Below are 22,003 nucleotides of genomic sequence, written 5' to 3'. Positions count from 1 at the left end.
TTTGTTATTACTCAGTGCTGAATTATAAACAAGAAATCATCCTTAGTCAGTTACTTCTCTCCTGCAGCTTACTGAAGTGTTCCATTATTAAATCCATGAGAATCAGGATTTTTTTTCTGCTCTGTGTTACAGTGCCCAGAACAGCAGGCCACAGCTTGTGACCTACAGATGAGATGGCTTTTGATAGCAGCCTGCAGGGAGCTTGCCATAGTGGCTGCTCTGTTCTAGCCCTGAACAGCTTCAGTAGCACAGGAAGCTGTGCAGTTTCTTGGGACCATATCTGGCTTTCAGCCCCACTGCATCTCCCCTTGGCAGAAGTCTGAAGACTTGCCATGGCTTGGTTCTGCACACTCTCAGCCTGCACTGGGATCAGCTGGCCCATCTGGGAGAAACTTTCTCCTTCCACTCTTTCCTGTAGAGGCAAAGGTCTCATCTGGGTGTGCTATAACCAAAGGTGCATTTGTCCTCCCCCTTCTTCAGCCTCACCCCTGCCTTCACATCCCAGCAGGCCACTAAGGAACACAGGGGAACTCCAACTGAGAGCAATTTAATCAGTCAGATGTTAAAACAGAAACAAGAATAAGAAACTTGTTCCCTTTCTGGTGAGTTCTTGGTGGAAGAAAGGACTTAAAAACTTGAAGAGAAAAAACCACCAAGTTCAGTGAGGAGTTCTGTAGTTCTACGCAGTGTCCCAGGCCAACTTTATCTTCTTGCTGTGAGCTTTGGAAGATTTGGAAAACAAGCTCTTCACAATTTGCAGTGGCACAGATTTCCCACTGAGGTACAGTTTATTATGGCAGTCTGGCAACCAGGGCTCTGCTCCATTGTCTCTGTTTTCCCCTTGCTTGAGCAGCGACATGTAGGCCATGATATAGCCAGTCATGAAGGCATCAAAGCCAGCTCGGTGTGTGCCTCCCTGTGAAGGAGGGACGTGGGTTTCCTTTTCCTTTCCTGCAGCACCTGCTGCTTCAGTCTTGGGGATGTCTGTGTGCCTGACTGAGCCCAACCCCCAGGAAACCTCTTCCTTCCTTTCCACTTGGTCACTGTTTCCCTTGGCAGAAGGGCTCAGGGCAGCTGCTAGCTGGGCAGCAGTTTCTTCAGTATTCCCCAGATTCTCTTCCCAGGGTGTGCTGGTGTCTGAGCTGACCTCTGTTTCCACATCCATGGCATTCTCCTCCAGTGGCCTGCCCTCTCCGTTGGGTGTGATCTCTGCCAGCTCTGTAGCAGCTGCAGGCTCACAGCAGCTCTGTTTCTTTGGTGGTCCCTCCTCATTCTGAGCTTGCTCCATTTGTTCCCCTGAGTTTTCCTCTTTGACTGCCTTTGCAGATGCTTTTGTGTTCTTGTGATGCTTCCATCTCTGCTTCCGCTTCCTTCGCTTCTCACAAAGCTCATCGTCCTCCTCAATGATGCGATCAATGTTATGAGAGTGTGGACACTTCACCCCTTTTGGACACCAGCCATAGGCCTAGGGAAAAAGAGAGAGACAAGTCTGTAGCCTCCATCTTTCTGGTTAGAGCAGTGACCACCATGACATGGAGGAGAGCTAATTATTCCCTTCTGCTGAGGGCCTGCAAGGAGGTCATGAAGGCACCTGAAACTTGAAAATTTCCTTCTACTGTGAAACAAGCAAGGGGAAGTTCCCAGGGGTTTTCCTATCACTTCCTACTGTGGCCACATGCGCTTCTTTCCATGGAGCCATGAAGGAAGCTGGGATTCAGGTTACTTACCGAAAATTTCTCACAGACAGGCACCTTCTTTTCCTCTGTGTTGTGGCTTTCCTCTTCCAGAGAGCAGTAGCGATAGTCAATGTATTGGGACACGCTGGCAGGGTAGTTGCAGAACTCCACGATGAGGTGCTGCCTACTGGAGTCCTTCAGCTTGCAGTTCTCCTTCTTGCTGGAACAAACAGGAGCAATACAGTTACTGCAGGGAACTCACCGAAGGGACCACAGTGCGGGGCTGGTGCAAACTCGCTGCTCTCCGCAGAGTCTCAACTCCATGAGCGTCCTACTCTTGAGCTCCATCCTGAGCTCCACAGCTCGCTGGAGAGAAATTCAATCTGGGGGGAGCAGCTTTACTAAGCAGTTGCTCCCGTGCTGATTTAAAGACAAGGAAAACAGTGTCTGGTGAAGCTATGGGAGAAGAGTACACATAGTTTGATTTTAAATACTAAGGGCACCAAGATATCTGTTAGCCTTCATAATGGACAGAAAAAAAGCCCCCAAATGAGGTAGTGTGTACACCATCCAGCAGTCACCACCCAGGCAGGTTCAACCTGGGCAACACAGACAAGAAAAGGGTTTTCATCCTATGAGACAAGAATCTGATCTCTGTTTTGTCCCAAGAAGTGGTTGAATGGCCCAAAGCCTTTAAGGCTCCATGAAACTAGAACTGTAGGTTAAAACACTTAAGAGGTCAGTTTTAAAAGTATTTTAATCTTGTCAAAACAAAGCACTCCCATGTTTTGGGAGCAGCCATCTTGAATGTTTTCAGATCTGTCAAAGTGGCATTTCCTGAGGTAGAACAGTTACTAAAAATAACATTTCTCTTCTACAAAGAGCATAACTGCAGCTTTATGGAGGTTTCAGGGGCTATATCACTGCCAGGGGCTTTTTTAGGTTGTGTGGGGTCTGCAGAATGTGGGGCCACACTGTGATGCACAGAGGGGTGTCCTGAGCAAGAGAGCAGCCCTCACTTGGAAGGCAGTGATGGGATTCAGACAGAGCAGGCTTCAGGTTTGCATATGCAGAGCTGTGACAGCTGGTCAGCATCAGGATGTGCAGAGAAGACCCACCCCTCACCTGCACCATCCCTCACAAAACAGTTATAACCAGCAGCCCCTGCAGGACAGCCTTGGTTTTGTTTGCTCTCTTAGCTGAGGTTTAACAGTCTCTTTTCTGTGTGTGCTCCTGCTGTGACCCTGTGGCACTGCTGGACCCGAGCCAGTCAGTGACTCAGTTAGATCTCAGATCAGATCACTGTGGCCAGTCTTCTACTGGCACCAGGTTTGAAATCCTCTTTCAGCAGCTGCCCAGCAAAGAGTTAAGGTGTATTAAAAAATGCATCCTTATGCACTCAGCACCTATTCTAGAAACAGACCTGGGTCACCTGAAAAGCACCTTTCTACAGTGACTGGAAGAAGGAAAGGACACAGCTCCCTTGCCTGGAAAAACACACACTGCCTTTCCTCCTGTGAGCTCTAAGTACAGGGCACTGCTCACCACTTCTTGTAGGCATACTCCAAGTAGGATGCCACAAAGCGAGCCTCGAACTCCGAAGCGTATTTACTGTCGTATATTCCTGCTGGGAACATCTCCGAGAGGTCAGCAGTGAAGGTGCCCAGGCTCTCGGGCAGGTGGGCATAGAAACACTGGTACAGGAACACCAGGTCGATCAGGCCGTTGTGGAGAACGAGCGGCTTCTTTGCCCGGATGAGCTCCAGGAACAGTGTCCGGACCCCCTGGCTCTGGCTGTCCTTGTCCTGCACGAGGGAGGAGCAGACAGACAGACAGACAGACAGCCTTGGCCCCTGACCTGCCCCTGCCGAGGGGAGCCCTTGGAGCCTGCAGCAGGCCAGCACTGCCCACAGCTCTGCACACACAGACACAAATACCTGGAAGAGCAACTGCCACAAGGGACAGTCGGGTATAAAGCAGCAGGGAGGTTGAGGGGGACACTCAGGACCTCAGTGTGAGCCCCTCCTCCCTCGGGGCAGGGGCAGCCCGAGGTGCGTTTGTACCTTGTCGTCACCCTTGTGGTACGGGATCCCCTGCGAGTACTGCTTGTTGAAGTCGAAGCCGTGCTGCACCAGGAACTGCACCGAGTGGGGCTCCACCACGTAATCGTCCACGCAGAGCAGCGTCAGGTTGTAGATCTGGCACAGGTACGTGTTTTGGGACTGCGCGGGGACAGCGAGCACAGACACGGTCACGGGGCGCTGCCGGCACAGCCCGGGGCGGCTCCGCGGGGCGGGCGTTGAGTCCCAACTCCCTGCGCGGCCCCGGGAAGGCGGGAACGGGAGCGAAGGGCCCGGCGCACCTTCTCCGGGAGCTGCTTGAAGCAGGCGAGGCCGAGGGACAGCACGGAGCGCGTCCTGGCGGCGCTGCAGACGGCCTTGTACCGCTCCTCCAGGCACCTGCGGCGGGACAGCGCAGCGTGACCGCCGGGAGCGGGCACGGCGCACCCGGTACCGAGGGACGCGCCCTCCCGTCCCCCCGGCACTCACGGCTGCACCAGCGACCTCCGGGGCCCGAGGCCGCTCAGCTCCTGCGGGGAGACACAGACCCGTCAGCGGCCCCGCCGCACCTGCCGCGCCCCGGCGCCGCGCCCGCCCCGGCTCACCGTGTCCACGGCCACGAAGGTGGCGGAGCGCAGCGCCAGCACCAGCGACGGCCACAGCTCCGTCAGGTTGTCGCTCTGCACATCCACCACCGGCACCCGCGCCGGGGCCGCCATGGCAGCGCACGCACGGCGTCGGGGCCTCCTCCGCCGCGCCTGCACCGCTGCCTGCTCGCCGCAGACCCCGCCGGCCCTGCCTGCCCCGCGCCGCCCGCCCGCTCGGCTGGTGCAGCCCTTTCTGGTCCCAGTGGAGCCTTTTTACCGTTCTCAAAGTCCGTTTTCAACCGAAATTTGGGGTTAATGAAACGGGCGTTTAGCTAGGGCACCTTCCAAGGGGTCCTTCCCCATGCGGCCGCTCGGGCCGGCGGGAGAGGGCAGGCCCCGCCTCCTTTTGCTCCCTGCTCGCTGATTGGCTGCTACGCTCCAGGAGGCCCCGCCCCTCGCTGGGGTCCGACGGCGGAAGGGCGCTCGCGCTCTCCTCGCACCTCCCTCCGATTGGCTGGCGCGCGGGCGGTGGGCGGGGCCGCGCGCTCTGATTCGCCCCCGGGCGGAGGCGGGAAATGTTTTCCCGGGAAAGTGTCACGTGGCGCCGGCGGGACTGGTCCCGCCATGAGCCGGGCACGGGCAGCGGCAGCGGCAGCGGCGACCGGGGCGTTGCGGCGGAGCGACGGCAGCGCGGGGCGGGGCAGGAAGCGCGCGTCACCCCGCGGAGGTGCCCGGCAGCGGGAGGGCTGGGGGGAGCGTGGGGTGTTCTCTCCCGGGCACGGGCCGCCAGCCGGCCAGCTGCCCGTGCTTCCTGGATACTTCTAAGGCCCCACACTCGGTGCGCGTTCACCTGGCACAGCGCCTGTCTGGCTCCCGCCTCTGCTGCGGTCGAGCCCCGCAGTCCGTGGCCGTCCCCCACCGTGCCCTGATCCTGCTGTCCTGGCAGAGGCCTCGGTTCCAGCACTCGCCCCGCCGCCCGTCCTGCATCACTTCAGCGACCCGGGAGAGGTCGACGCCCTGCGGAAAAACCTGCTTGCCTGGTACGACAGATGCAAGCGGGACCTTCCTTGGAGAGCTCTGGTAAGGAGAGACATCGGGAAGCAGGGTCACTTGGCCTTAGGAGAGTCTTGATGAAGTGACCACGGTGTCGTTCCCTGTGCAGTGCATCCCTATCTTCATGGAAGTATTCCCAGCTAGTCCTGGCCGTTCCTTGGTCGGTGGTCTGTAGCCAGTCCCTAGGTATAAAGAGTAAAGCAGGGCAGGCTTCTCAAACAGCCTCCAAGCAGAAGTGCTTTCCTCTGGCAATATTCATTTAGTTGTTTTTTAATTCTCTTTTGTTCCTGCCTCTGTGATACCCTGCAGCAGTGAGCACTGAATGGAAAAGGTTTTCCATGCACTTGCTTTGTATTTGCTTTAAGCCTGCTGGACGTTTCTGTCAACTCCTGCCTGCTCTGTGTTCAGCCTGGCAGCCTTGAGGGTGACTGGGGTGCTGAGAATGGGCATCAGCACCATCACACAGCAACATCTGTCTGAGTGGTGCTGGGGGCTCCTTGGCCCCTCTGTGGGATTTACACCTACAATCACTTCCTGTGTGGAGGGGCTCAGGTCTGGGACAGCTCCTCTGGTGGGATTTTGAACCTCAAAGGTAACTCTCCCTGTGGGATATTTCATCAAGCAGAAGCTGCTTTGGCTGTCACTCGATTAATCCAAACTCAGAACTTGAGAACGTTTGGGGAAGGGGTTTCTTTGCAAGTCTCACTGCAGTGTTCAAAACACTCCCCAGGAAGTTTTATTTTCCAAAGGGTCCCTTTGTGGTGAGGTCTTGTGGCACCTGGTTTCTCACACTTCATCTTCTTCCCCTTTCAGGCAGCAACGGAGCCAGATGCCGACAGACGTGGGTACGCAGGTGAGGATTAGGGACTGTGCCCCAGCACATGTGGGGTGCCCTGCTGTGTGTCACCCCAACATGGATGTGCAATATGGCATTGTGAAGTGGGGCTTCAATTGCCATCCTTGGAACCAGCTGCCTGGAGTGGCAATGGAGCCACTGATTTCCCTTGCAAGGCACTGTGGGGTTGGAGAGCCCACTTTGGGCATGGGAGAGCTCCTCTGGGGAAGGGAGGAGTGGGAAGGGGTCCCATGAGCTGGATGCTCTGAAGTGCTTGTAGCCAGTGCTAACATGGCCACGGCACGAGTTGTGGGTGGTGTTGGGGCCTCTGCTCTGATCCCTGCCCTACTCCCTGCAGTGTGGGTGTCTGAGATCATGCTCCAGCAGACACAGGTGGCTACAGTGATCGACTACTACAACCGCTGGATGCAGGTGACTGTTTCTTAGTCCTGTGCCATAAAAGTACACATCCACTGCCTGTGGCAGATCCCCAGCTGCAGAGCACAACTCTGCTTCTCCCTGACTTTCCCCTTCTCTCTGTACTGCAGAAGTGGCCAACACTGCAGGCTCTGGCAGAGGCATCCCTGGAGGTGAGCATTGCTGGCACCAGGTGCTCTCCCTGCGCTGTGGCTCTCCATTAACACCATGCCATGTCTCTTGGAGCAGGAGGTGAATGAGCTGTGGGCTGGGCTTGGCTACTACTCAAGAGGGAAGCGTCTGCAGGAGGCAGCAAGGAAGGTGCTCTGTTGCTGGGTGGGAGGGCATTTCCAAAACCCTCTCTGGCTGGCTCATGTCTGCCCTGCCTTTCTGGGGCTGTGTGCTGCCAGCATGAGGCTACACAGGCTGGCATCCCATCTTCCTGTGGGCAAAATGGGTTGCCTGCATGCACCCACCCCAGCTGCTTTCCTGACCTTGGCTCTCTCTCTGCCAGGTGGTGTCTGAGCTGGCTGGCCACATGCCCAGGACAGCGGAGGACCTGCAGAAGCTGCTGCCAGGAGTGGGCCGATACACAGCAGGAGCCATCGCATCCATCTCGTATGGGCAGGTGAGAGCTGGGCATCAGTGGACATATCTCCCCTGTCTGCCACCCAGCCCCACTCTTGGCAGGGTCCTGCTGCCGTGTCTCACAAACCGAGGGCTCCCCAGGGCTGCACTTGGTTCTTATTCTCCCCCAGTTTTGTGCATTTCACCCACTGCCCAGCTTGGCCTGTGGGTTGGCCTCTTGCATGTCCCCTTCTGTCCTGGGAGCACCCCAGCTCTGTGACTTGCTTGGAGCAAATTCCAGCATGGTAACCCCAGCTCCTGGTCCCAGGCTACTGGTGTCGTGGATGGGAATGTGATCCGTGTCCTGTGCCGTCTGCGCTGTATCGGTGCCGACTCCAGCAGCCCGTCCGTCATCGACAGGCTCTGGTAAGGGGAATCCTCTCTCTGCTTGGAGATGAACCTGTGAAGGGAGAGAGGCATGGGCTACAGGAGCTCTTGGGAGGTTGTGGAGAAAGGAGCTGTGTTGCCTGTGCCTACATAGGAGCATCCCCCCTGGCAGGCAAGAGGCAGGCAAAGGTCCTGGGATGCTCTCCCTGCAGAGTCCTGTGCCTCTCACTGCCATTTGTCCAGGGACATGGCCAATGCCGTGGTGGACAGGAGCCGCCCTGGGGATTTTAACCAAGCCCTGATGGAGCTGGGGGCTACTGTGTGTGTGCCCAAGGCCCCACTGTGCGGGGAGTGCCCCGTGAAGCAGCACTGCCGAGCACGGCAGAGGGTAAGTATGACCCCAAAATGTGGCCCTCAGGGGTAGCCATGCATGGGGACAAGGTGGGCTGGTGGATGAGGCTGTCCTCACTCCTGTTCCCCCTTGCAGGTGGAGAAGGAGCTGGCCTTTGCCTCTCAGAAGCTTTTTGGAAAACCTGTCCCAGTACCTGATGTTGAGGACTGTGGTGAGCGTGTGGGGAGCTCCTTGTTGTAGCTCCGGGTGTGGACCCTGCAGCAACTGTTACATTGGTGTTTGTAGGAGTTGGGGACTGTCCCCTGTGCCCCCCAGCCATGGAGCCGTGGGACAGCAGCTTGGGGGTGACCAACTTTCCCCGGAAAGCAGCAAAAAAGCAGCCACGAGCAATGCGAACAGCCATGTGTGTGCTGGAGCGGAGAGGCTGCCATGGGTCCCCCGAATACTTCCTTGTGCAGAGACCCAGCTCAGGTAACGGGACCGGACAGGAGCGGGATGAAGCACCATATGGCTCCTTCCCGCCTGCATGAGAGACAGAGCAGCCTGGGAGAGGCACTGGTGATGCACTTGCTGCTGGGGTGGGCAAAGGAGCCCCTTGGGGCTATGATGAGGCTCAGTGTCCCCAGATGTGCTCCTTGCTGTCTCACATTTCCATCATGCCTCCTCCCCAGGTCTTCTGGCTGGACTCTGGGAGTTCCCAAGTCACCCACTGCCTCAAGATCTGCAGGAGGAGAAGGAGAAGGAGGTGCTGGCTGATCACCTCCAGGCCTGGATGGGGCAGCCCGTGACAGCCAAGGGCCTGCAGTTCATTGGAGAGGTCAGCCTGGAGCCGGAGGGATGCAGTATGAGCCCCCTGTGCTCAGCCATGGAGGATGTAGCACAGAGGAAAAGCCCCCTTTCCCCACAGTCAACCCTTCCAAGCTGCCCCATTCCTCAGAGCCTTGGCAGACGTGGTGCACCCCTCACTGCTGGCCAGTTGCCCATTTGATGTGTGTTCCCATCCTCTCACAGGTCATCCACATCTTCTCCCACATCCGCCAGACGTATGTGGTCTACTCCCTGCACCTGGATGGGGACGTGACCCTGGACGCTGCCTCCTCCCCATCCCGCTGGGTGACAGAGGAGGAGTTCCATGCCTCAGCTGTGTCCACAGCCATGAAGAAGGTACTGGGGGCACCTGGGTCTCTCCTCCCTTCCTTCAGTCTTTCTGGGAGAGGCCCTGGCATCCCCTCAACCACTGTGGGCTGTCTCAGCTTCAAGACCCGGCTGCTGTTCAGCTTTGGGCTCTCTTGTGCTCCCTGCAGGTGCTGAAAGCACACGAGAAGCAGCACGGGAAGGAGACCAGCCCTGGCAAGGTGAGCAGTGCTCCAGGGTGCCTGGGGCCCCAGGAGCTGCTCCTTGTTGCTGTGGGACAGCTCCTGGTGTGCCTTGCTGAAGCCCCCATGGGATTTGGGATGAGGCCAAGGAGCATCCCTAGCCTATGGCAGGGGAACTTGCCTGGCCAGTGCTGTCCCTGGATATCCCCTGTACAAGGGGCCCCTTTCCAGAGGGGATCCCCAGAGGCTGTGGGAGCCCTTGGGGTTTGGTTTAGTGCTGCTGCTTGTCTCCTGCAGGGCTCCAAGCGGAAGCGGGGGGCAAAAACACAGGGAGCAGGCAGCACCTGCCCTGGGACACAGCTCTCCCTCCATGCCTTCCTCCGGGCACCAACTGCCCCGTGACAGCACCTTCCACGTTTGAGACCCCCAGAGACCTGTGCTGTGGCGAGTCCTGCCTGTGGCATGGGGATGGTGTGTCCCTGTGCTGCTGCAAGCCCAGTGCACAGCACTGTAGCAGTCTCCCACTCTTCCTATTCCACTGGTTTCCCTGTGGGAGTTGGGACTGGATGTGGCCACTATTGTCGTGGAGCCAGGCTTGCCCTCCCCCATTGGGTGGAGTCCTGGGGTTATTGAGCCTTGTACAGCCACTGCTCTGGCACTGTGGACTCACAGCTCCTCTTTGGCAGCAGGAAGGCTGTGGCCACATTGCTTCCACAGCCCTGCCCCCTGCCTGCACCTCATCCAGCAGCCAGTGAGTGGGGATGCTGCCATACACTTCCCTGCCTCCAACAGCCCTTTTTTACACTTGTTTTTACTGAATGTGAACCGCAGGCTTTCTAATAATAAATCCAAAGTGTGGGGGGTTTTTCTAAGTCACTTTCTGCTTCTGTTGCACTGTGCTAAGTTGGGGTTGTCAGGCAGCCTGTGGTGGATGTGAAGATGGCCAGCAGGATCCATACATTTGCACTGAAGACAGCAGGGATTTCTTCAATGCACCCAAAAGTCCCTTGGCTGAATACTAATTGCTGGTGACCCCAAATAGGCCACCCAGAGCATTCCTCCTGTGAGGGCAGGCATTGGTCTCTTAGGGCTGTGCTACTCCTGGCCACAGGCTGTCCCTCCCTGGGGCCAAACAACTGTCCCCAGAACTTTTTGTAGGGTTTTATCCTCCTTTTTTACCTTTTCCTTCAGGCTGTTTCTCATTGTTTGTGAGGGGGTTTCCCTGACTGTGATGCACCCTTGCAAAGGGTGGGGGCTTGGGGGCTTGCAGCTTGGGGGCTGCCAGGGACAGGGGACAGTTCTGGGGGCAGGAAGTGCAAGGGGACAATAACCTCAATTATGGGACTGCGGGAGTGGGGACAGCCTGCCTTGAGGGACAGAAATGGCCCTTTCATCCTCCTGGCCCTTTCATCTTCGCCTGGTACTTGGCACATCTTAAATGGGAGGATTAAAATCCCAAAGCAGCGCTTGCAAGTTAATTCTTTAATTGAGAGGAGCAAGAGGCCACCACTTGCCCCACACAGGGGCTGGGTGTGCTCTGGGTGGTAACAGTTGGTGAGCAGTTGTGTCCATGGCCCCAGGCTTATCCACACCCCTCTGACAGCCCCTCATGCCTCTACATCTGGGGGTGCTGCTGTGTGTGCACTGCTGTTGGGGGGATGCTGCAGGCTCAAGTCTCAGTAAATTATGATGAAATTAAGGCAGGAAATTCTTCATGTGAGGCCAATAAATCACTGGAATGCCAGGGAGAGAGAGAAATCACCCTCCATTCCAGGGGATGCTCAGAGCCCTGCTGGAATTGGCCATGAGGGTCCTGCTCCCATGCTGAGTTGGCTCTGGCTTGACCTGGAGCCCTCCCTTGGTCCCTGCCCACTTGGGCCATGCCACAGGCACCTGCTGGGATCTCTACAGCAGTGCATTGCCCCAGGGTTGGACTGGAGAGGTTGGGGAGCTGAAGGTGGAGGACTGCTGTGTTGCCATTACTGCTGCTGGTCCATGTAGAATTGCACAGCTTTCCACAGTGCCCGTATATTGCCTTCCCCAAAGCCTGGTGCTCCCCGGCGGTCAATGAGCTCCAGGAAGAAGGTCTCCTCAGAGAAGATGGGATGGGTGAAGATCTGCATCAGATACTCCTGTGAAGGGTTCTCTGTGGCATCAGTGCCCAGCTGGCCCTTGTCCCCAGGCACTGTGGTGTCCAGGAGGATGCCAAGTTCTGCCAGCATACGGGGGTCCTGCCCAGCCCCCCGGATCTCCTCTGCTTTGCCCCCCTGGCTGTAATATGTGGTGGGGGGTGTGAAGAACCGTACACCCTGCTGCTGCAATGCCCTGGTCGTGGTGACAATATCGGTGGTGCAGAGGCCGACATGCTGGATCCCACCCCCACCGTGCTGCTCTAGGAACGTGTCAACTTGGTTGGTGCCACTCTGTGAGAGGGACTCGGCAAAGACCAGCTTGCAGCCGTGTGCTGGGGTGCCCTGGGCACTCTGCAGTGCAAGCAGCAGCATGCCCACCCCCTGTCCCCCAAGCACATATCCCTCAGCTGGGCTCTCCTGCGGGTTCAGGAGGAAGCGGTGGAAGCCGAAGCAGCGCTGGTACCAGTCCAGAGCTGCCCGCGCACTGCCCCGGGGGCAAACATATGTGATGTGGTCAAAGTGGGTGATTTTGATCCCATCCCATGTGGCTGAAGGGGCTTCTTGGATGGGCTGGAAGCCAGGCAGGAAGGGTCCCTGGTAGCGAGATCGGTCCAGAAGGGTATGGCTGATGTTGCCCACGACAGAGCTCACCACTCCGTAGGTGACAGAACCACCATCGTCCCTCAGCTCAGTGGGGGGCACCAGCAAGGAGCATCCCTGGTTTTGCAGCTGCTTGCAGAGTCCCAGCACATTGTCCACCTCAAAGCAGACATTGGAGGCTGTGCCCAAGGTGGGACAGGGATCTACATCGTAGAGGAAGTCACAGGAGGAGGTGCTGGCAGACACTGGTGCCCGGCGTTCGTTGACGAGGAAGACAGCGGATCCCCGTTGCAAGGCCAACTGCCGGACCCGCGGCGTCTCCCGTATGGCCACGGGCTGGAAGCGAAAGGTGTTGGCCAGGTGCTGGGCCCAGCCCTGCCTGTAGGGCAGGTGGAGAGAGATGAAGCAGGGGCGGCTCAGCGAGGCTGCCATGGCTGGGCAGGCTGCAGGGAGGATGCAGGGGGTCAGGGGGGCTCGCTGGCCAGGAAAATAAGCCATTCCCCCACCTTGTACAGAGCCCATGTGCATCTGCATGCACAGGTGCACCCCTCTGTAAATCTGCACCCTTTAAATGTGTGTATTTAAGTAAGTGGTCTCATAAGCCAGTTTACACTGTGCAAGGGCACTCACCTTTGGGACCAGCTGCAAAGAGCTGCCCAAGGATGTTGAGCTATCCCACCACCCCTTCACCCTATTGTCCTGCACCATGCCTGGGATCCCAGAGGAGGAAAGCCCTGAGCCCTGGCTGCAGCCCAGTGAGTCCCCTCTGGAGCCATGCGTCTTTTGGGAGTGCTGCAGGGATGTCAGCAGGGAATCCAGGTGTGGGAGGTGCGCTGCACATATAAGAAAGATTATGGGGACAAGGGTTGAGGCGGGGAATGTTCTGTACCAGGAACATGGAGATTGGATTGGTAAACATGGAGCAACACACTGGTTATAGCTAAAAGGCTCCTGTGCTGCCGCAGTGCTAGTCAGGGATGTCCTACACATGTGGGGGTTGCAGTGGGGTCACAACAGGCTGATGTGCCCTTCCTTTCCCCAACAAGGACAGTGTGGAGCTTCCATGCTCCCTGCAGCCGGCTGGGGACAATAACCTTGCCCTATGGGTGCAGAGGAGGGACACTTTGGGAAAAGTGACCTTCTGCCCCACTCAGCCAGATACCTGCGACACTGAAGGAGGAAAAAAGATCTGATAAAAAAAAATCTTTCTGACCCTGTATGGCACGCACCAGCCCCCTGGCCAGAGCACACAGGGGTGCTGTGGGACACACACGCCTGCTGAAATGCTCCCTTTCACCTGCCCCCCCCACGGCACAGGGCTGAGCAGGGGCCCAGCAGTGCCCTCTGGTGACCCCGCGCTGCTCCCCACCAGCCTAGGGAGGAGAGACCGTGCCGGGGTCCCGCTGAGCACGTGGGCAGGGCACGGTGCTCCTTCCCTCCGGCCCTGCTTCCCGCTGTGCCCTATGGGATTAGCGCGATTCCCGCTCTGCTCCCGCCGCCCCCGCTCCCGCCGCCCGCTCCGTCCCGTCCCCCCTGTGCCCGCGGGGGCCCCGCTCCCCCCGGCTGCGGCTCACCGGGGTCAAGGCTGCGGGCGAAGGGGATGCCGGGCAGGGCCGGCCCCGGGGGGGCGGTTCTGTTCGCTCCTCCCCGGCGTGCTCCGGGCACGGCGGGAAGGTGTAGGGGAGGCTGCAGGGCAGCCCTGGGGAACTTTCCCGGCAGGGGAATCGGGGGAATCTCTGGGACAGGGGGACGGGGCCGGCACACGGTGGAAGGCGCAGACGCCGCACGATGCGGGTGCCGCAGTTCGTGTCGAGCCCGGCGGGGCCGCGCTGTGTTTGCAGGGCGAAAAACTGCCCAAGCTGACAATGGCAGGCACCGGGGCTCGGAATGAGCCAAAGGAGGAGGGAACGGGCTGCCAGGCGGTGACTGGGGGTTCCTGGGACACAGCTCATGTCTGTGCTGGATCATTCCCTGCCAGCCCGACTCCCAGGACACGAAGTGGAGGATACGTGCTCTTGCTCGGTGCTGGGGGGGTCTTAGGGAAGCAGCGTGTGTGTGTGTGGGGTGACAGCTCTGCGGAAGGTCCAGTGTCAGCCCTGAGATGGGGCTGCGCCAGGCTGACCCCGCGCAGCTCCGCCTACTCACCAATCCCAACCCATGGCTCCATGCCCTTGCAAGAGACTCCTGAGCCCCGCCAGCCCCCTAGTAGAGATCACCTCTCCCTGCTGCTCGTGGCTGGTTTTGGACGAATTCCCCCCTTTTTGTGTATCTGGGATCATGTTCTGCCCTCGCTGTGACTGTGGTTCCTGCCCTTCCCTGCCTTATCATGTTTTTGTACAGAGCCCAGGTGCAATAAACTGCACAAATATTTGCAGAGATGTCCATGTGCTGCCAGAGTGGTGAGCTCCTCTTGTTTGGTTGGTGGGGGGGGGGGGGGGGGAGGTGGAATCCAATGTTGCTGTGATTTCCCAAGGGAGCACTGACTCCCCACACCTCCACAGCCCCAATGGTGTGGGGCTGGACAGGCATGGGACTGGAAGCTGGGGAATGGCTGCGGGGCCGAGAGTGGCTGTGTCACCACACAACAACAGCACAGCCTTTGGGGTGTCACCCCACAGAGCAGGGAGCTCCAGCACCCTGGGACATGAGGCAGGCACCCATCTTTTTGGCTGCAGGGTGGCAGAGGCTGCACTGGTGGCTCCCTTGGGACCTTTGTGCTTGGATGGCACTGTTCGATGTCACCCCACAGTCCTGCAACGCTTTGGTGCAAGCAGTGCTCTTGGCAGTGCCCCCAGCCCTCCTGTGCCTGTGGGGTGGTTTTGAGTGGCTGTGCCTGTCTTTTCCTTGCAGCACTGCCTGTCACCCTCTGTGCCAGCCCCGCACCAGGCACTGCTTTGTCCCAGCACGGCATGGGCTGGGCTGTGGCAGCAGGACTCTGAAGCCACATGGCACCGAGGGGGACAGTGCCTGCCTTGTTGCCATCCCCTCGAGCCAGGCAGTGGCAGCCGGGGTGCAGTTCCTGTTCCAGTCAGGCTCTTCTCCTCCCTCCTGGGCGGGGAGAGAGAACAGGAGATAAAAGGGATACCAGGACCAGCTGGACATTGCTGAAAACTGCTGGGACCCGGAGCGAGGGAGGACAGCAGCGAGGAGAAGTGCGGTACTGTGGGCTCGCTCTTGCAGGGAAGAGGGTTCGCTCTTGTGGGGAAGAGGGTGGGGGACTGGGAGCACATCCATCCTGACCAGACCCTTTAGCACCCTCCTCCCTCCCCAGATCATTCCCCCAGCCCCATATCCTTCCCCTGCCCATTAAACCTGCTGAATGCTGGAGGGATGTGGCATATCTTGTGATGGGCAGGTTTAGGGGACTGTGAGAGGAAGGGGCTTCAGGCAGATGTTGGGAGGCAAGGGCTTGAAAGGCTCTGTGTACTCCCAAAGTGCTTCATGGGGCATCAAGGACTCTCAAGGTGACCTGAAGGTGAAACCCTTTCTGTCCCAGAGACTCCTCGCTGGTAGCTGAAACTATGAGGGTTGTATTCCTGCTCCCCTCTGTGGCAAAGATGGACCTCTGTTTGGGGCTGGATTTGTTTTGTTGGATCAGGGAGGTGAAGGTCCATGGGAAGAGCAGCACCTTCATCTCCTGTTGTGTGGAGTGGGTGCCTCGCTGCTGGGGGAGAACAGTGTGCTGTGGCAGTGGGTGCCCATAAAAGACAGCAGCAAGGATTTTGTACTTGTTGGGAGCTGGGCACCCGAATTCCCCACCTCAAACCCCTCTCTCCTTGCTCCCTCAGAGTGAGGGTCTCAGCTCCCAGTGCTGTGCTGGAACCAGTTCAACACTGCTCACCAGTCCTTGTGTGCCTCAGAGTGGGGTGCAGGGAGGCAGCTTGGGGTTGCAGTGGATCTGGGAAGAGAATAACACCCCGTGTCCCCCTGCCAGGCCCGAGGATCTGGGATGGGGCTGCTGGTGCTGGCCCTGGCCGCCTGGCTGGGGCTGGCCTCGGCCTCCGAGGGGGTGGCCAACACCAGCCGAATCTGCCAGGAGGCACCTGCATGGAGCATCAATGGCTCAAGCCCCATGGAGGGGGCAGAAGGGCGGGTGACGGTTGTGGCTCTGCTGAAGGCCAGCTGACACTTCTGCCTGAGGCAGGCCCACAGGTGAGCCCTGCTCCCCCTCCCCAAACTGAGCTCTGCCATCTCGGGGGGTCCCAGCAGGCCCCTGCCCTGGCACCCCCTCCCAGCACCTCCTCCCCGCAGCCTCCGGGGCCTGCAGGAGCGGCTGGCCCAGCACGGCGCGGCTGATGTCCGCTACATGATCATCAACGAGAAGGCACCGCTGTCCCGTGCCATGTTCGGGGACCTGCAGCGCCATGCCCCGCCGGGGGTCCCCGTCCTCCAGCCGGAGCCGGAGGACCCCGACGTCTGGCAGGTCCTGGGGGGCGACAAGGACGACTTCCTTGTATATGACCGGTGAGTGTTCCCCAACTCGCCTGAACCTTTCCTGGGATTACAGAGCGCCTGGTGGGTTTACAAAATCTGCCCTTGTGGCTGGGCTGCGGAGACCCCAGACCTCCATCTCGAGCCAGGCTCTGGCTTCTCCCCTCAGGTGTGGCCGCCTGGCTTTCCACATCCAGTTGCCCTTCAGCTTCCTCCACTTCCCCTACGTGGAGTCAGCCATCCGCTTCACCCACAGCAAGGACTTCTGTGGCAACTGCTCCCTGTATCCCAACACTACCCAGGAGGTAAGAGCAGGGATTCTCACTGGAGCTGGGATCCCTTCTTTCCTCTGGCTTTGCACATCAGAAAAAACAATCTTAACTCCATGTCGGGACAGGCTCTGGGGTTGGCAGCAGCCATTGGCAGTGGTTGAGAGGGAAGGTGATGAAAGAATAAGGGCACCTAAATAGGTCAGAGCTTTCAGACTGAGAAGGAGTGGACTAAAGGAGTCATAGCGCAGGTCTGGGAAAGCTAACTAGGACTGTTTGGTATAAGAAACAGGCACACAGTGCATGCAGAGGTGGCAAGCTCAGAGCAAAGAAAAGGACATAGCTCTGAGCTCAGCAGGTGATTAGTCACTTCCTAAGAGAAAAAAAAACATCCAGAAATATTAAAAGCAAAGTCCCTTTTCTGGACCACAGACAGCTTGAGCCAAGGGAGACAGGTACAGAGAGGCTTGTGCCCTGTGTGCTCCAGCCTTTCCTATCCTCTCTGTCACCTGGGCCAGGGCTGGAGAGTCTTTGCTCTGACCTATAGATTTCTGCTCTCCCTTCATCCCAGCTCACAGCCATGTTCCCAGGCTTTCTGCAGCGCTCTGTGGGCATTCATGTACCACACCGGTCCTTGTGTTACTTTCCTCAGGCTAACAATACCATGGAGGTCCCTGTAACCCCGAGCCTGCTTCCTGAACATGAGGAGAAGGAGTCAGGGACACCCATCCTCCAGCACAAGCCCCTCCATCCTCACCACCACCATGAGCTCAGCAACGAGAGAGCCACAAACACAAGTGGAGACCACAAACCTGCCATCCATGCTCACCACCACCATGGAGACCATGATCATCTCCATCATCAGGGGAAGAAGCAGAAGGAGAGGAATGGGCACTAAGCCAGGCTGGTCAGCCTTGCAGAACCCAGTAGTGTGCAGAACACCCCATTTCACTTCACAGAGGCATGGAAGGACTTTCTTTGGGCTGCTGGTCACCAGCAGTGCTGGTAGAACAACTCCCTCCAGCATCTCCCATGTGGGTTGCAATCCCATGCTGTGATAGGGATGGAATTCTCCCTTGGACCCTGCTCACTGCTGCATTTTCAGCCCCAGGGTTCTGAGTCTTCCTCTGCTGCTGCCTGCCTTTCCATGCTCAATGAAACCTGCTGTGCAAACCAGGAGGTCCCTGGTCACTGCTGGCTGACACTGCATGGAACAGCAGGGCAGGGGTGGAGGGGCCTGAACTGGGATGGAAGCAGCAGTGGCAGCACCCTCTGCCCATCCCAACACTCCTGAGTGTCCTGGCACTCCCTGGGTGTCCTGGCCAGGGAGCAAGGGGAGGGATAGTGTGTGCCCTGCAGGATGTGGTCCCAGGGCACTGGATGCACAAGGAACAGTGAGATGTCACAGCTCCCCATGGTCCAAACCATGTACCTCCATAGTTGTCACATCCTGGGGACCCCTCAGACCGTGCACACGGGTATGTGCAGTGGTGGTGGGTGGCCGCAAGATGGTGGCCTTGTCCCCTCTTGGAGACCCAGGGGCTGTATCAAAAGGCTCACAGCCCTGGGAGGACAGGCTGAGGATCCTGGGGCTTCTGGGGAGAAGCGAGGTGGGAGGCTGATGCGGTTTTCCAAAGTACAAATAAAACCTCTGTGAAGTGGCCACTGCTCAATCTACCTCTGGTGGACCCAGGGAGGGTGAGGATCTTCCTCAGTGCCAGTCTGTGCTCTGGGCACAGGGAGGGATGCAGGGATGAAGGTAGACCCCATGATGCAGCAGCTGGTGGTGATTTACATCTCCCGGGTAGGGCTTGGAGATAAAGGGGCTGAAGACAGAAGAGACCCCATCTCTTCATACCTTCTGGTTTCCTCTCTCCAGACTGGGAGCCCATTAATGCTGTGCTGCCAGGAGGATGGTTGGCTCAGCACCTCCATCTCTGGCCTGCAGGTGTGGTGTTGGGGTGCCTGCCCCAAGCTGCTGTTTGTTCTGACATGCAGTCCAAAGTCATCATGGGCATCTTCTCCCCAGTGCCCAGACTGGTCCCCACTGTGACACATCGTGGGGCTCCCCAGCCCTCAGACATTTGAGTGCTGTGTCTCTGTCAGGTGGTCATGTCTGCCTGCACCTTGGGCCACTCTCCTGGGCTCTGCCCTTTGCTCCAGTGCCATCCATCATGCCACAGCACCCACTCAACATCTTCCCTGAGCTCCTCACCTCCTTTCCAGGCCACACAGCCTGAGTGGGGAGCAAAGAGATGTTGTTCTGCTCAGTGTTATTTGGTGCCATGTGTGGTGCATGTCCTGCTGCTAAATGCTGAGCTGGATTTCTGCACCCCTCCACCCTGTCTGCTGGAGAATGCTCTGCCCAGTGACTGGGACAAGAACCAGCATGAAGATAAGCTGTTCTTCATGGGGATGAGGGCAATGGGATCAAAAAGGTCTTTTACACCAGTCTGGGAGAGCCAGGCAGGCTCTTCCATGGACTACTGACTGAGACTCTGCTCTCCCTCCTCCATCTCTCCTCTCCTTTCCTCCTCTACCTGCTTCCAGTAGCCTGCAAGGGCACCTCTCTCTGCTGCTCCTGCCATCAATATTGAGGTTATCTTTTTCTTCTGGCAGCTGCTGTAATTGAAACAAAGCAGGCCGGGCCTCACGGGCTCCGATCCTCTCGCTCATTTTGCCAGTGCTGCTGAGACAACTAATTCATCTTGTTGATGCGTGGTTGGCCTCTTTTCCTTCAGATCCAGGCAGAGCCCTCTCCCTACCGAGGTTAGTAGGAGCAGGCTGTGTCCCTGTGGTGTGCTGCTGGGTGCTGCTCTGATCCAGCCTCTGCGCCTTGGCTGCCTCAGCCCCTTGGCTGCCTCAGCTGGGTGCTGGGCACCAGCTGGAGATGCCAGAGGAGCCGGTCAGGGGGAAGAGGTGCAGACTGGAAGGATGCTGATGGCATTATCTCTTTTTTTTGCCTCCTGATGCTTCATCACCACTTGTGTTAAATTTCACATGCTTTCCTTGCACAGCTCCTAAAGGTGTTCCTGGTAAAGAGGTGACAGGTAAGAAGGGATCCTTCAGCAAGGGAATGCAAATCTGTGTATGCTCCATCTGGTGCTGGGCATGTAGTCCAGTGCAACTGCTCCCATTTGGTTACCTCCCAGCAGACAAATTTCCAGCCCTGAGGCTTGGGTTGGCATTTTGCTCTGGGTAGAAAAATTGAGGCATGGGAAAGAGCTGTGACACTGTTTGGGTCAAGTCCTTCATGACTGAGTAATGGCAAGGATTTAGGGTGAAGCCAACAGTGCTCCATATATTATTGTCCAAAGGCCTGAAGGGTTTGGGAGTGCCATGCTTGGGGCCCCTGTGTCAGTGTTTGTGCTCCTGTGATGATGAGGGAGAGCTTTGATTCTAGTGGGATGGAGGAGAGGCCTTTTGGCAAAGGTAACAGGCTCTCTACAGCACTGATGTCTTGGAGAGTGATGGTGTTAGCAGTCAGGGGGCCCCAAGGAATCGTCACCTGTCAAGGGGACTGACTCAGCTGGGGAGGTCCAGGGCCAGAAACTAGGGCTGATTCAGGTACTGGCGGTGCTGCACTTTGGCATCCTGGTACCTGTGGCTGTGCCACCACCCTGGGGGAGGAGTGATGCCAGTTTCACATCACATGCAGCCTTGGCCCTGTGTGCTGCTCTAGCAGATCCTCTCAGGAGAGGGGGAACAGCCAGTCCTAATGTCAACAGAGGCCTCTTGTGCAGCGATGCTGTGTCAAGAAGAGGAATGGGTCCCTCCTCCTCCGCCCATTCATCTGGCAGCCGGGGCTGGCACACTGCCAAGCCAGGCTGCTTTGGAAACATTTCATTGAGGAGGCAGCTGAGCCTAGGAAAACAGAATGAAAATATACAGAGGGATCACTGTTGTTAGGCAAAATAAATGCGAGTGGCTGCATTTCTGTCCCCCAAGTCCAGCCCAGCCGGGCCCCTCTGGCTTTTTTGGGGTCAGGGTGACTGCAGCTGCCTGGGTATGGCAGCCATCTATCTCCATTGTGGGTTAGGGGAATGATGGCAGGAGAGATCTTCCATGACTTTGGCCGATGACCGTGGTGAGGAGGCCCAGACTCATCTTGGTGTAGCATTGCCCAAGGTGGTGGGACAGAGCAGAGGAACAGCAGCAGAGGTGAACCGGCAGCAATGGCTCTTGTTCCCTGCATGGCTGCAGGTGTGGGAGGCTGATGAAGACAAAGCTGCTGAAGCACATCAGATGTTGGCCTCCTTCATTCCCATCTCCATCTTCGTGGAACCAGGCTGGACATGAGGGCCACAGCAGGACAGAGTCCAGTCCCTGGGCTTTTATAAGGCCTGATTGCTTGGCATGCCCCATCTTTTGTCTGCTGGCAAAGGGAGAGCAGGGGCACCCCAAAGCAATCCTCAGGGACAGACATCTCTGACTTCTGAGCAAAACTGCATTCAACAGGTTTGCATATCCTGTTGTTTCCCCCATAACCTTTCTCTTTCCTCCAAAGACCTGCAAGCCTCTCCATGGCCCTTTGATAACCTACAAGAGACCCAGTCCAACTCTTTCCATCCTGTTGGGTCCAGAGTGGTTTGAGGAGCCTCAGGCCCATGGGTATGGGTTACCAAGGCTCTTACCCTGGCACAGCTTTCTATGGCTTCACTGCCTTTCTTTGTCCACCCAGCATGGTCTACTTCTGTTGTTTATGGGTTAGATCAGGGGGTTGCAGGGAGCCCAGTGTGAGCAGACAGAACCCAATGCACACTCCAGGATAGGCACATCCAAATCCACCCTGTGGATTTGAGCCCGTCTCACCATGCATAGATTCGCACCAGATGGCAGGTGCCCAAGGCTGAGACTGGATCCTGCACTGCTCCTTGTGTTCATAGGAGCTTTGTTCTCCTCTCTTGCCCTCCTGCCAGGAAAGCAGCTAGCAAGATACCCCTTTTTGCCTTGTGAGGGGGGATTTGCCCTGTCTGTCTCCATCTGCCTTTCCTCAAGACCAGTTGGATGTGATACTTGGCTCCCAAATCCTGCTGCTGAGAGCATGATGGCATGGGACGAATGCAGATGTGAGTGATGCCATCGTGGTGCCTGCGGAACCACGGCTTGGTAGGGCTGCCAAAATGCTGCAGGGGACTGTGAAGACAAGCAGGACCAGGCATGAGGAGAAATATTATAAACTGGGCTCAAATGATTTGACTTCTGTCACAGCTGTTTCCTTATCAGTTTTGTTTCCCCACTAGCCAGCTAATCAGAAGGCAGTAATGAGGCCACACAGCCAACTGTCATCCAGTGATGTGGCAAACCAGCCAATCAGCCAT

The 22,003-nt window shown here is 57.4% G+C and overlaps 4 protein-coding genes across 8 annotated transcripts; 2 read left to right on the top strand and 2 right to left on the bottom strand.

Annotated features, from left to right (window-relative positions):
* Positions 1–531: 531 nt before the first annotated feature.
* TOE1 (target of EGR1, exonuclease) lies at positions 532–4,456 on the bottom strand. The gene is made up of 7 exons (XM_071565822.1): positions 4,342–4,456; positions 4,226–4,266; positions 4,039–4,135; positions 3,740–3,898; positions 3,222–3,481; positions 1,728–1,896; positions 532–1,465 (listed from the first exon to the last, which is right to left on the bottom strand). Exons 1-7 carry the CDS (start codon positions 4,453–4,455, stop codon positions 680–682), a joined length of 1,626 nt encoding a protein of 541 aa, XP_071421923.1. The 5' UTR covers position 4,456; the 3' UTR covers positions 532–679.
* Positions 4,457–4,922: 466 nt separating this feature from the next.
* On the top strand, positions 4,923–10,113 carry MUTYH (mutY DNA glycosylase). 3 transcript variants are annotated; one of them, XM_071564854.1, is made up of 15 exons: positions 4,923–5,050; positions 5,270–5,403; positions 6,190–6,229; positions 6,570–6,643; positions 6,760–6,801; positions 6,878–6,949; positions 7,143–7,256; positions 7,524–7,621; positions 7,826–7,970; positions 8,070–8,145; positions 8,220–8,405; positions 8,606–8,751; positions 8,946–9,098; positions 9,239–9,289; positions 9,548–10,113. In XM_071564854.1, exons 1-15 carry the CDS (start codon positions 4,948–4,950, stop codon positions 9,650–9,652), a joined length of 1,539 nt encoding a protein of 512 aa, XP_071420955.1. In that variant the 5' UTR covers positions 4,923–4,947; the 3' UTR covers positions 9,653–10,113. The 3 variants fall into 3 exon arrangements, with proteins under 3 accessions (XP_071420955.1, XP_071420954.1, XP_071420953.1); XM_071564853.1 differs by having other exon boundaries at positions 8,070–8,151; XM_071564852.1 differs by lacking the exon at positions 6,878–6,949 and having other exon boundaries at positions 4,943–5,050; positions 8,070–8,151.
* Positions 10,114–10,725: 612 nt separating this feature from the next.
* Positions 10,726–13,578, bottom strand: HPDL (4-hydroxyphenylpyruvate dioxygenase like). The gene is made up of 2 exons (XM_071565154.1): positions 13,557–13,578; positions 10,726–12,425 (listed from the first exon to the last, which is right to left on the bottom strand). The coding sequence occupies exon 2, from the start codon at positions 12,412–12,414 to the stop codon at positions 11,230–11,232; it is 1,185 nt and encodes a 394-aa protein (XP_071421255.1). The 5' UTR covers positions 12,415–12,425; positions 13,557–13,578; the 3' UTR covers positions 10,726–11,229.
* Positions 13,579–15,049: 1,471 nt separating this feature from the next.
* LOC139676582 (selenoprotein Pb-like) lies at positions 15,050–18,345 on the top strand. 3 transcript variants are annotated; one of them, XM_071565682.1, is made up of 5 exons: positions 15,050–15,139; positions 15,917–16,134; positions 16,234–16,446; positions 16,583–16,718; positions 17,335–18,345. In XM_071565682.1, the coding sequence occupies exons 2-5, from the start codon at positions 15,932–15,934 to the stop codon at positions 17,578–17,580; spliced, it is 798 nt and encodes a 265-aa protein (XP_071421783.1). In that variant the 5' UTR covers positions 15,050–15,139; positions 15,917–15,931; the 3' UTR covers positions 17,581–18,345. The 3 variants fall into 3 exon arrangements, with proteins under 3 accessions (XP_071421783.1, XP_071421782.1, XP_071421781.1); XM_071565681.1 differs by having other exon boundaries at positions 15,057–15,134; XM_071565680.1 differs by having other exon boundaries at positions 15,082–15,170.
* The last annotated feature ends 3,658 nt before the right edge of the window (positions 18,346–22,003 follow it).

This window comes from Pithys albifrons, chromosome 10 (genome assembly GCF_047495875.1).
Source record: "Pithys albifrons albifrons isolate INPA30051 chromosome 10, PitAlb_v1, whole genome shotgun sequence".
NCBI lineage: Eukaryota > Metazoa > Chordata > Aves > Passeriformes > Thamnophilidae > Pithys > Pithys albifrons.
This window is presented reverse-complemented; position numbering and strand designations above follow the sequence as displayed.

Bases quoted from the DNA above. Each gene is read 5' to 3' on its own strand.
- TOE1 (XM_071565822.1), bottom strand. From the start codon at position 4,455: ATGGCGGCCCCGGCGCGGGTGCCGGTGGTGGATGTGCAGAGCGACAAC. The intron at 3,482-3,739 runs GTACAAACGCAC...TCCCTCGTGCAG, and splicing joins ACCACAAGGGTGACGACAAG to GACAAGGACAGCCAGAGCCA. The intron at 1,897-3,221 runs GTGAGCAGTGCC...TGTTTGTTCCAG, and splicing joins GAGTATGCCTACAAGAAGTG to CAAGAAGGAGAACTGCAAGC.
- MUTYH (XM_071564853.1), top strand. From the start codon at position 4,948: ATGAGCCGGGCACGGGCAGCGGCAGCGGCAGCGGCGACCGGGGCGTTG. The intron at 6,644-6,759 runs GTGACTGTTTCT...TCTGTACTGCAG, and splicing joins ACTACAACCGCTGGATGCAG to AAGTGGCCAACACTGCAGGC. The intron at 7,622-7,825 runs GTAAGGGGAATC...CCATTTGTCCAG, and splicing joins TCCGTCATCGACAGGCTCTG to GGACATGGCCAATGCCGTGG.
- HPDL (XM_071565154.1), bottom strand. From the start codon at position 12,414: ATGGCAGCCTCGCTGAGCCGCCCCTGCTTCATCTCTCTCCACCTGCCC.